Genomic DNA, 12672 nt, shown 5'->3' on the forward strand with positions numbered 1-12672 from the left:
CGCCAACAAAATAGTCGCTACACTTTACAGTAAATCCTTTAAGTTCTTGGACACATCCTCCTGACATGACAGATGTTATATTAAATGCAAGGATTATTATATTAATTTGTTCCGACCTATATACTCCCATCATATAGTAATACACGGAGGCATTCTGCTTTCACCAAAGAAATGAAGCACTATTAATGGACCATTGCTTCCTGGTTTATTGAGAGCCATATCATCCCTAGAATGTGAATCCACACAGTGTACTCTCTAAGTCTCGTTGATGAGCCAGGCTGGGTTAATAATCACAAGTGCCTATGTGACGGGTGTTGGCATGTTATTTAGTCAAACATGACTGCTAATCTGTGTCAGTGTTGTCCAACAAACCTGACTAAAATAAATAACCAATCTTCTGTGTTTTTGGATGTGAGAGGAGTGTTGGCTAGTAGCACTGTTCTGTGAAAAAGTCAAATGGATCTTTAAATGTCTACCTTAACCATCAAAACAGGACAAGGGGATGTCAGTTAGATGCCCCAAAGGATATAACCTCCTGAACAAGCATTATACGTTCAGTGCTGCACAAGTGGCAGTCTAGGGATTTCAAAGCTGGCCTTGACCCACAAATATTGACACAAATATTGCTGAGCCAAACTATTAATAGGCTTAGTCTTAAGGGGAATCCCTCCACCATTGGCCACTGTGGTTTTAGCCACTATGCCCCAAAGTTTTGGAACTCCTTCTTCCTTCCCCTCTTGTAGATCACGATTAAAGACCTTCCTCTTCGACCGTTCTAACGGTCACCATCCCCCCACCGAGGTTTCAAACTTTGCCTATTTTACAGAATAGAATTTTATTTGATAACTATATTTGATTAAAATCTGCATTAAGACTGCCAGCTTTTAAAACAACGTAGTCCCACATGAGGAAGGTGAAAAAATATGGTTTCAACACACATCATCTCACCGAGCTACATTTTAAGTCACATTTGGATGAAATGTAATGCAATGAAGCCAGTCTGTTGTGATCTCCTCCCAAGTGTCATTTCCTTCCCACCATCAACAGCAGTTTCTGACTTGAAACTGAAGCCTCCCACAAAAAGTTTCCTGTTAAAGATTTCCCAGGTTAGTGTGCTTTTAAACTTCGGTTCTTTTCTGAAAGCCTTACTGAAAGCTGTGATTTTTGCTCGACTATAATTCCACAGCTTTCTCGTGTTCTCCCCAAAGTTATCGCCCTTCATGTGTGAAGCCAACCACTGAGTGTCAGTGGCTTGTTTGGTGGAGGACACCACAGCCCACACTGATTTTGACCTAAAATAATGTCTACACATGCAGCTACAAAGAACAGCCACTAGATGACAATACGAAGCAGGCGTCCCTGGTGTTTAGTGCTTCTTTAGATCCAGTAAACTGAGAAAAATTATCCTCTTGTCCCCCAATTACATTTAACAAATTCAGCAGAGAATGGGAAGCCAACCCTGGGATCTTCGATATGTCTGGCTTATATTCTACACCACGTTTACTCACTAAGCTATCAAGCAAGACCATTTATGACAGTTTCTATCGATTCTTGCACTTCTATTGTTGATGTAAATATGTATGGATATCATTATAGGAGATGGGCTCCTCCTACTGGCAAAGGATTTCCCACAGGCTTTCTGATGCCTCATCCAAGTGGTCATTCTCTGCTGGCTTTTGATGGGTTATTTATTCCTTATTAACGATGTCAACAAATTGTTATAGCTGATGAGGAATGTACTGTCTTTCACAAAAAAGGAACATCCAAAAAGGTAGTAGTAGTGTACAGAAAGCTGAGATATTTAAATAACTTGACCAAAGTCACTCTCAAAGAGAGATAGTTTTATGAGGATTTTAAAGGTGGGGAAACAAATGTTTTAGGGGATTTTGACAGCAGAGAGAGAGAAAAGTAAAGTGTTTTTGGAAGAGTGTTCCAAACGATATGTTAGCAACCAACAGTGAAGTGCTCCTGTTCATTATTGTTTCATATTGAAGTGAGGAGAGGTTAATGGGTTAAGTGAAGGATCGAGTGAGAAGAGGTTATCAGGTTCAGTGAAGAACTGACACTTAGGCTGATAGCTTAAGAAATTGAACATATTTTTTGCGAGCTTCAAATTCCTCAGCTGGGCGAGCGTAAGGTGTCCAGACTGGATCTCCCACAAAGAGTCGCATAGCTTTCGTGTAGTTCTGCAACACAAGATGAGAACGATTACAAGTGGCTGCTCACAGTCCTCATGTGTGCATTTTAAACCACAATCCTTTCATTTGCCAACTCTCACTTTAAATAATTACTGCAAAAAATGTATTTGTTTTAATCGGTGTTCGCCCCAGGAATAAACATAAGGACAAGTGTTCATTTGCTATTGTATTGATGTTCACTAAAGTCAACATCTACCAACCTCCCATTTGTTTCTCTAAGGTATCCAACAAAGGATGTCTGAGGCTATTTTCTGAACTGTTACAAACTTCACAGCCCAACGTAACCATGAGGCTAGTAATGTCTTTCAATCAGTTAAATGAAGATCATATCAAATTTAAAACCAATCACCACTGGCACGACACAAGGGTTATCAATTTATTGCAAAATTCAGCCTTACTGTTACAGGTTACCTGGGCCAGAGGTGACTGCCTTTTTTATTAACAAAGAGCCTGCAATTCTCGCTATCACACCCATCCACACGGAGGGCTGTCTGAGGCTGCTGGCAGCACAGTGAGATGCTATCCTGTTTGAAGGCCGCTATATAAACGCGAGTTGCTGTTGTTATTGATGGAAGGTGGAATGAGGGAGGAGGCAATAGGCAGCACTCAGTGTCTCCTTGCAATATTGCAGCTGCGATCGGGAATTTATTTTTGGTCAGTCGGGTGTCCGCTTAGAATTACATAATAATTTTGCCCAACTAGTCCATGCCAGTGTTTATACTCCACACAAACTGCCACCCTAATTATTCCCCACTTCTGTACACCTCTGTTCCCTTCTCCCTCATGTATAGGTGGTATACACATGCGGTACTCTTATCTAGTTTAGGGGGTCCTTTTTAAGCATGGTGATGAGTAAACCCAAAACCCCAAAGTGATTAAAAAGTACCCCAAACAGACAGTGCCACACATGTATACCACCAATTTCCTTACGTCCGGAATGAAATGCACACTATCTGCCCAAAGGTATGCACTCTGCTGACCTAATTTCAGAGGGTTTTAGGTGCAGGTTGGCAATAGCCAAAGCTTGGGGACAACAGAGTGTGCACTGTGGTAACTGCTGGAATTTACTCTGCTGAAACAGAGCTCAGTGGAGAGAAGGAGGGAAAACATAGAGTTCCCCAAGACAACAGACCTTGGGATCCCTCAAGCTGCATCAATGCCACTTGGAATTTATGATGTTTTTTTTCCTTTCCTATCTCTCCTCATTCGAGTTACAGTGTGAACTGCAGCCTTACCCCGAGGCCACTGTCAATACTGTTCCATGGCCGAGGTTTTAGCAGTGCCTGAGCCCTGTCACCAGACGCTATAATTCTTCTTACCTCCCTGTGAGGGAGTGACTGGCTTCTCTGTAGTGGCACAGCTGAAATAAAGAACATACTGGCACAAGCTTGCATCTATCACACAGTTCCACACACCGAATCACACAAGAGCAACTTAATCCCCTCCTTTCCGATCAAGAGCAAAGCACTAAGAAGGGAATAATCAGAAAGACTGGGAGCAGGTTACTATTCGAGATTCGCAATTAAAGATGGGTGTAAGAGTGGAAATTAAATGCCATAGTCTAGAAATGCACATATGGGATGATAAATAACCCAAAAGCTGGAAAAAAAACTTGAAGGATCCTTCTGCCAGTCACATTAATCTTTCATTCGCCTGCATCACTTCATCCGAACCAATCTTTTGACCTTGTGAAAAACTTACCCAACTTGCACAATGAATAAAAATGCACATCAAGCATAAGTTGTTAGTCATTGGGCTCTCAAAGTAAATACAAAAGCTTATTTAGTTTAAAAGCAGAATTTGATGAATAAATTCCAAGGACTTGCCTCTGATACAGCCTTTACACTTCAATATGCAAGGATTATAATATCATGACAAATTTCCCCAAAACATGCACCAGTCAATACTCATGATTTCATTCTGAATAAAAATTGACAAAACTAGAAACACAGCATTTGCTACAGGACACTTGAGAATCAACCTCACCTTATAATAATCCTTGCGTTTGATGTAGCGCTTTTCACGTCGGGAGGACAAAGTGCTTCACAGAACACACTGTACAGTGAATTGACTGTATATTTGTGGGCGAACTCGGCAGCCAATTGCGCAAAGCAATGTCCCACAAACAGTCGTGGATTGAAAATGACCAATTTATTATCTTTTTTTTGGTTTTGGAGGGATTATTATTAGGCTCTGTGTGGAGTAAGGAAACTTGCCCAAGGTTTCGCCCTCTGCCTGGAATTGAACTCAGGTCTCTCACTTGCAAAGCGAGTGCTCTAACCACTGAGCTACAGGACTCCACCCTATCAGAGTCAACTGATCTACAGGCCTAATCCTAGTGGGAAGGACATTATATCAACAACAACAACAAGATTGCATTTGTATACCGCCTTTCACGTCGGGAGGACGTCTCAAGGCGCTGGACAGAGTACAGCATTTCAGACCCGAGCTGGGGTCAGGGGAGGGAAGGGAGGGAAGGGGGGTGGCTGATGGTATGGTCGAAAAGGAGGGTCTTGAGGCAGGACTTGAAGGAGACTAAGGAGAGGGCGAGGCAGAGTGATTGGGAGATGGAATTCCAGAGGTTAGTTTAATGTAATCAACATTACATAGATTGTTATCATTTGAGATGTTTGGCGTAAGGATTCTACAAACAACCCTTTACTCCAACAAAGGTCTAATCCTGGAAAAAAGGGCCACTTTCTGTGTCATACCATTATGTAAATGATATCTAAACACTCTTTAGTGTTTAGATTAACTGCTTATTCAATATTTCCAATTAAATTCAATTACACTCTAATTGTATATAAACGGAGCGGTACAAGAAAAATTACATAGTTCACTAAAAGATGATGACCTAAAGTGGAGCACAGCACTCTCTTTCAATCTTCCGTATTCCTCCGTAATGTGTCCTGGCCAGCAATTCCCCCCCAAATAAAATTAGCTCATTAACTTCATGGCTGTTTGCGGGACATTGCTGTGCACAAATTTACTGCTGGATTCGCCTACAAAATGCCCAGTCACTACAATTTACAGTAAAACCTGTGAAGCACTTTGAGAAGTCTCAATGACGTGATGAGGCCCCATATAAAATGCATGGCTTATAACAACAACAACTTGCATTTACGCCCCTCACAGTCTCAGAGTGCTTTATTATTAATATACTGGTGTTCGTAGAATCTTTATGCGACGTTTCAAGTGATAGCCTGTATGCAACGTTGATACTGGGTTGATGTTTGTTGGCATCAAATAGATTCAATAAGTCTGTGTATTAGAACTTACATTATCGTCCAATGTAAATCGATGGTAGATCCCAGCAGGAAGTGTTATCAGGTCTCCTTTTTGCATGGCAATTCGGATCCATTGTTCTTCCTTATCTCTTACATCAAAGTACCCACTGCCATCGATTATGTAGCGAATCTCTTCATCCAAGTGAATATGTTCCTCAAAAAATGATTTAATCTTAAAACGAAAACATGTATATTAGTGACAAGACACAGGGATTTTATTAAAGACACAGGGAAATAATAATAATAACTATTGCATTTGATAATAGCGACTTATCGTGTCGTTGAGACGTCTCAAAGCACTTCACAGAATATACTGTAAAATGACTATATTTTGTGGGCGAAATGTGGCAGCTAGTTGCGCACAGCAGTATCCCACAAACAATTGTAGATTGAGTGACCAAATTGTTACTGTTATTATTTTTTTGGAGGGATTATTACCTCAGGAAAGCTAATGGAATTAGAATAGATATGGGAGGGGGTGGGTGGGAGTAGCCAACACATGGGCCAAATTGCCTCCTCTGTACTGCAAACTTTCCATAACAATCTTTGTTCAAAAAGAGTCTCTCGGTGGCCCAGTAGGTAAAGGCACCATCTGCTGCAGCACTAGGCTGTACAATCACAAGATCACAGGTTCAAACGCTCAGCCTCTGCGCACCAGCCAGTGTACTACAATTAGCCTCAGGTATGGAGGGAGGAGGAGAGAGGAAAAGTCAATCAATGCAAGTTATCAAGTAATTGTTCCCCCACTTTCCCAGCCGAGGGGCACCTTGATAATATGATTTTTCGAAATACATCTTGTGGGTGCAATTTGAACGAACTGCAACAACAAAATTATATTTGTCGAGCCCCTTTCTCGTCAGGAGGACGTCTCAACTAAACACTGGTTCCCTTTTATCAGAGATTAAGACACACTTCATGCAGAGGAGAACAAAGGAAGTGTAATTATTGTAACCTGTGCCAGATGTGAACTTCACCTGATCTGTATCCCCTGACTGATGAATCATATCAAAGGCAAAGCTGAACAGAACGCGCACGAGGACTGGCATCTGCACAGCTTCTCCCTAGTTTGTGGACCATGACCCATTCTCCCTTCCCCACCTCTGTAAAATTGCTCTTCTCTGCCATTATCTCTCCCCTCAGGCTGCTGAAACTCTCATCCTCGTTTTCATTGCAAAGCCGCCCAAGAAATGGCCACGAGGTTTGCCAGATCAAGACACCTTCAGAAAATAAGCTTTAGGAACTATAGAAGCCATTTACGACTCCACTTCCTGCAATATTCTTACAAGTATACATACAAGACCGATTGTTTATTTAGTAAACAGACAATTAATAATTAGTTATAGGACTAGTGAAGAGAGTTTGTAGGGAACCACTGCCATACACTGTGACTATTTTTCTACTCAATACTGCTCTCTGCTGACAGAGCTGCAGAACAGCCACTGCACAACATTGAGGAATGGTCATCTGACTTTACTGAACAACTCATGAATGAGACTATCATTCGCCTCAAATGGCATTTGGCTCAATGCACTATTTGTTCTCTTTGAAAAGAGAGGCACATTTCAGTGGTTGAAATAAGAATTACCAGGCAGAAATATCTGGCCGGCTCAGGTGCTCTAATGCTGGCTCATTTGGTAGCAGTGGGTAGCTCTCTCTCTCTCTCGTCTCTGAGTCAGAAGGACTTGGAACTAATATAGTTTAACCTGACATTGTTGGAGGTGCTGTCGTTCAGATGAGATGTTAAACCAGGGGTGGGCAAAAGACGGCCCTCGGGTCATATCCGGCCCGCCAAATGATTCTATCCGGCCCGTCATTGTGTCCAGCAATAAAAAAAATTATAGTTTGTTCAATCCCAGAAAGTCGCACAAATTTTACATTTGAATCAGACTGGGAACATCAGCCAATCAGACTGCTCAGTTGTGCGCACGCTCCCTTAAGTGTTGAATCAGACTGACGTCATAAATGTACGGATCGGCAAATTTTCAAACACTCGCGAGGCAATGCTTTTCAGCGGTAACCGCGGCAATACTTTTCACTGTAGAGGACGTTAATTCGAAATGAGTTTATCAAAGAAGCAGAAAGTGGACACTGAAGGCCGAATATTCAACAAAGAATGGATTTCTAAATTTTTTTTTAACCAGTGTGGGTGGAAAAGCTGTGTGCTTAATTTGCAAAGAAAGTGTGGTAGTGCTCAAAGACTACAACTTGAATTGCCATTTTAAGAGCAAACATGCTTGCAAATATAAGAACGTTTCTGCCAAAGAAAAAGGAAAGAAATCTGATGAGATGGTTGTTCGAATGCAAGAAGAGCAAAGCATTTTCACAAAACAATTTGCGTCCCAGGATGAGATTGCAAGAGTGAGTTACGTGATTGCACACAAAATCGCCAAGAACAGCAAACCATTCTCTGAAGGAGAATTTATAAAGGAATGTATGGTTGACTCTGTCTCAATTTTAGGCCCAGACAAGAAAAAACAGTTCGAGAACATTAGCTTGTCAAGACGAACTATTGTGAGACGTGTCGAGGATATCTCTGAGAACCTGTATCTGCAATTTTGCATGTTTTTCACTGGCATTCGATGAGAGTTGTGATGTCAAAGACACAGCCCAGTTGATAATTTTTATTCGCGGTATTACCAAACATTTTGAGCTCACAGAAGAATTGGCATCAATGCAGTCAATGAAAGATACGACAACTGGAGAAGACTTTTTGGAGGCAGTAAATACGTGTATCTTAAAATTAGGAGTGGAGTGGAAAAAATTGGTGAATGTGACCACCGATGGAAGCCCAAATCTGACAGGCAAAAATGTTGGGTTACTGAAAAGAATTCAAGATCAAGTCAAAGAAACAAATCCAGAACAGAATATTGTTTTTCTACACTGCATTATCCACCAAGAGGTCCTCTGTAAGAGTGTTCTAAAACTAAGCAATGTCGTGGACACAGTTGCGAAAGTGGTCAACTACATTCAAGCAAGAGGATTAAACCACAGGCAGCAAGACAGCAAGGAGGGGAAGACAGCAAGGAGGAGAAGGTAGAAGGATTACGGCAGACAATTTCAGAGTTTGGAGGCATAGTGAAAGCATGGCCGCCAGTGTGTAGGGGACAAGACATGTTCAGAAGGCCAGAGTCAGCTGAGCGAAGGGCGGGTAGAAAGGTTGAGTGTATGTAGATTGGAGAGATAGGAAGGTGATAGTGCATGAATTAATTTGTACGTGAGTGTGAGGATCTTGAAGTCGATACTTTCTACAGCTAGTGAAGCAAGTGGAGCCTGACAAGAAATGGGGTGATGGGGGTACAGAGTTTGGTATGGGTGCTGATATGAGTTTTTAAAATCAGTTGGATTTTATTAGTGGTAGAGCAGGGGAGACAGGCCAACAGGGCATTAAAATCGAGCTGCCATACCCTCAGTTATGGAAAAGCAAAATATAATCTGTGCAATTAGTAATAAGTGAACATATTTTTTCACCATTTATGCCAATAATAATAATGATCCTTGCACTTGATATAATGCCTTATCACGTAGTTGAGACTCTCAAAAAGCTTCATTGTAAAGTGTGCTTTGTGGGTGAAACGTGGCAGCCAATTGCGGGCAGCAGTGTCCCCCAAACAATCGCGGATTGAGTAACAACGGTGAATTGAGTAATTCCTACTTACTGCTCGGTAAACAGAGCGTAAAGAAATTGCATAACGTTTTGCCCTGCCCGGGAATCGAAACCCGGTCCTTTCGCTTGTGAGGCGCTTTGCTCTAACCACTGAGTTACAGGACTCCATTAGCATTTATTTCCAGTGACAGGAAACTAAATGGGACTCAGGTGCATGTTCAACTTCAGTAATTATATGACTTATAAAGATAAGACATGTGAATTTTACTGTATAGAACTTTACATACAAAATTTCTGAAATCTACTACAGCTCCCAAAGATTGATCATAAATTGCAGAAATACCTTCTCTTCGTAATTTGGCAATGTATCTTTGTGTATCGTTATGATATCCATCCAGGAGTAATTCCTCTCTTTGCGAATCTTCTGCAGCTCGGGATCATCCTCATATTTGTCAGCATTCAGCTGCAGAAGAACGCACAGAATTTACATTAAATTAAGACAGCTACTTTATCCTCCAGATATTCCACAATGATTTGAAAGCTTAATCATGTAAACAGCATTATGTAACTTTCAGTAGCACCATCAATACTGTAATCTTTAGGGGGACACAATGATAATTCACTATCCTTAATCGTAAAGCAGTTCAGTCAGTCAGCATCTAAATAGAAAAATGGTTAAGGTTTCCACTGCGACCTTCATCAGTACATTCCAGTTTTGAGGAAGGAACAGGAGCAGGTTATTCATCACATCAAGTCTGTTCTGCCAATTTATTAGATCTTTAATCCCTTTTCCCCAAATACAGTTAAGAATTTTTCTATCTCCCTTTCAGACATCCCAATTGATTTTGCATCTATTGGTAACATCCAGAACCATAACCCTTTTCTCTCTGTCAAACACGCATTAGCCTTTCTGCATTTTCTGGTTTTATTGCAGATTTCCAACAATTGCATTTTTATCTCCTACAAATTTTAACTGCTAGAAAACTACATCCTCGAGTCTTTATTATATTTCTCTATTCTTGCTAGTTATGCAGCGAGGTTTAAAGGAGGCACAATGACTGGGTATATAATCATGTAAGTAAGAGGGAGGTGAATATAGGCATGGTCGAAGAACTTGATTCTAAAGTGGAATTTAAAGACCAATAGAGAGGAGCGAGACAGAGAAATAAAGGGACATAGTCCCAGAGATTAGGGCATAGTAGCTGATGGCAAACAGTAAATAAAATAACAGAGGAAACCCAGAGGTTCGCATGTGTAAAATGTTAAAAGTGAAAGGGCAAGTTGACTGAGCTGTAAAAAAAACATTGGTATGTTAGGTTTTATAAAAAGAGCATGGAGTACAAAAGTCATGAGGTTATGTTAAACCTGTGCAAATAAATTAGAGGATTTGGGGGGAGAAATTCTACCTGGGCTTCTCGTTGCGTATGTATAAGAGTATCTGGGACTGTCCGCAGGTATGCTCTATCCTCTCGGCGGGGGGTGCAAAATAATGTAGAAATCAAGTAAATCCTCCGAGGTATTGTCCGAAGTTTGGTTCTCAAGAAAAGTGGGTCTGGAGAAAAAAGGTTCTTAATAAAAGTGCTATATTCTCCATTTGAATATAGCACCTTATCATTGTGTAATTATAACTACTAAAGAAGTCTCAAAGCGCTTCCATAGAATATATTGTAAAGTGAATTGACTGTATATTTTGTGGGCGAAACCCATATTTTCTCAACAAAACCCAAAAGCAGAGCTTGGTAAAGGAGGTTTAAAACCTTCTGTGCGAATCTGTAGAGACAGAAAGAGGGAGAGAGAGAGACAGCGAGAGGCAGAGGAGTGCAACCCACAGTTATCAGCCTTCGGCAGGGCTGAGGAATGTAAGTCAGGCTCAGGGCTGAGGAACACAAGGCAGAGTGGGGGTGGGCCAGACTGATATGCAGCCCTCGCTCTCTCTCTCTCTCTCTCTATGGCCTCACCTTCCAGTAGAGCACCCCGAGTGGCTCCAGCTGCTGCAGTGAAACCGGCTTGTTAGGCTCCAGCTTGTGAGGTTTCCTCTGATCCTCCGCAGAGTCGTCCATGTACCAGGCTTGTAGCATGCTCGGCGCCTGCTCTTTGATCTCCACTTTTACTACAACTTTTGCAACGCTCCCTTTGCTCAGTTGCCACTTGTGGTAACTGAGTCCCACTCGCTGGCCTCACAGGCTCACAGCAAAGGCCAAAAGGCCAACAGGGAGTGCTTTCCAAGCAACAGTCTGGTGTCAGCCTGGCTCAGCTGGAAGCTCTCTCCTCTCTCCCTCTCTCTCTCTCAACTCTAAGTCAGAAGGCTGTAGCTTCAAGCCTGACCCCTACAGTTTGAGCTCAAAGTTATTGAAAGCACCACCAAATACACTTTTTTAAAACAAAACTTGAAATGCAAATAATTAAGGGAATGAATTGCCTAAGCATTTGCTAGTCCTGCCACCCTCTAGTGTCTGACACTGGAGTAACAAGGAATCCTAATAATATTTAATCCTTGCAGTTGATATAGCGCCTTATCACATCGTTGCGATTTCTCAAAGCGCTTCACAGTATATACTGTGCTGTAAAGTGAATCAACTATATTTTGCGGGTGAAACGCGGCAGCCTATTGCACACAGGAATGTCCCACAAACAGTCGTGGGATTGAGTGACAAAATTATTTTTTGAAGGGATTGTTACTGCAAGAAAGTGATCCACCAATCGACTAACAATTGGGTTCCTACTTCTGCTAGGTAAACAGAGGCGTGTAGAGTAAGGAAACTTGTCTAAGGTTTCGCCCTGCTCGGGAATCAAACCCAGGTCTTCTCACTTACGAGGGGAGTACTTTAACCAATACGTTACACGACAGATGAGATAGTCAACTGAGATGCAATCTGTACATTCCACAACAACCACAAATTACATTTATACTGCGCCTTTCACTTCGGAAGGACGTTCCAAGTTGGACAGTTAAGGGTTTGTACCCGAGCTGGGGATTGGAATCAAGAGGGTTGGAGGGGGAGCAGGGGTGGGAATGTGCCTGAAGGCATGTTCAAAGGGGGAAGTCTTGAGACGAGAATTGAAGGAGGCGAGGGAGGGAGCAAAGTGGAGGGATTTGGGGATGGAGTTCCAGAGGGTGGGGCAGAAAAGCTGTAGGTCCATCTGCAAATGGTGGAGTGTGCTGGTGACGGACCTGGAGTAGGCCGGTGCCCGCCGAATGGAGGGAACAGAGAGGTTGGTATAGTGTTAAAAAGTCGCAGAGCTAGGGAGGAGCACGATAGTGGAGGGCATGTTCAGGTGAGCGTTAAAAATCCCACAGCATTATTCAGAAAGTGGAGTCCGCCTTGGGTTGTCCTCTCGACATGAAAGGCGCTCTATAAATGTAACTTTGTTGTTGTTGCTGTCCTGTATCTCAGTGGTTAGAGCACCCGCTTGGCAAGCGAGAGGACTTGGGTTCGATTTCTGGCAGGGCGAAACTTTGGGCAAGTTTCCTTACTCCACATGCCTCTGTTTACCTAGCAGTAAGTAGGAACCCGTTTGTTAGTCGATTGGCGGATTGGCGTGAAGTCCTGTAGCTCAGTGGTTAGAGCACTCACTTTGCAAG

At 42.1% G+C, this 12672-nt stretch overlaps 1 protein-coding gene across 1 annotated transcript; it reads right to left on the minus strand.

Moving 5' to 3' along the window:
• Positions 1 to 1826: 1826 nt before the first annotated feature.
• Positions 1827 to 11541, minus strand: adi1 (acireductone dioxygenase 1). The gene is made up of 4 exons (XM_007904729.2): positions 11048 to 11541; positions 9433 to 9552; positions 5478 to 5657; positions 1827 to 2186 (listed from the first exon to the last, which is right to left on the minus strand). Exons 1-4 carry the CDS (start codon positions 11165 to 11167, stop codon positions 2067 to 2069), a joined length of 540 nt encoding a protein of 179 aa, XP_007902920.1. The 5' UTR covers positions 11168 to 11541; the 3' UTR covers positions 1827 to 2066.
• Positions 11542 to 12672: the final 1131 nt, after the last annotated feature.

Source organism: Callorhinchus milii, unplaced genomic scaffold, assembly GCF_018977255.1.
Source record: "Callorhinchus milii isolate IMCB2004 unplaced genomic scaffold, IMCB_Cmil_1.0 Scaffold3, whole genome shotgun sequence".
In the NCBI taxonomy this organism is placed as follows: Eukaryota; Metazoa; Chordata; class Chondrichthyes; order Chimaeriformes; family Callorhinchidae; genus Callorhinchus; species Callorhinchus milii.

What these genes read in the sequence shown, in the direction of transcription:
- adi1 (XM_007904729.2), bottom strand. Translation starts at nt 11,167, where the DNA reads ATGCTACAAGCCTGGTACATGGACGACTCTGCGGAGGATCAGAGGAAA. An exon ending in TCGGGGTGCTCTACTGGAAG is followed by an intron (nt 9,553 to 11,047) that starts GTGAGGCCATAG and finishes GTTCTTCTGCAG; the next exon opens with CTGAATGCTGACAAATATGA. An exon ending in GATTTACATTGGACGATAAT is followed by an intron (nt 2,187 to 5,477) that starts GTAAGTTCTAAT and finishes CTTGTGTTGCAG; the next exon opens with AACTACACGAAAGCTATGCG.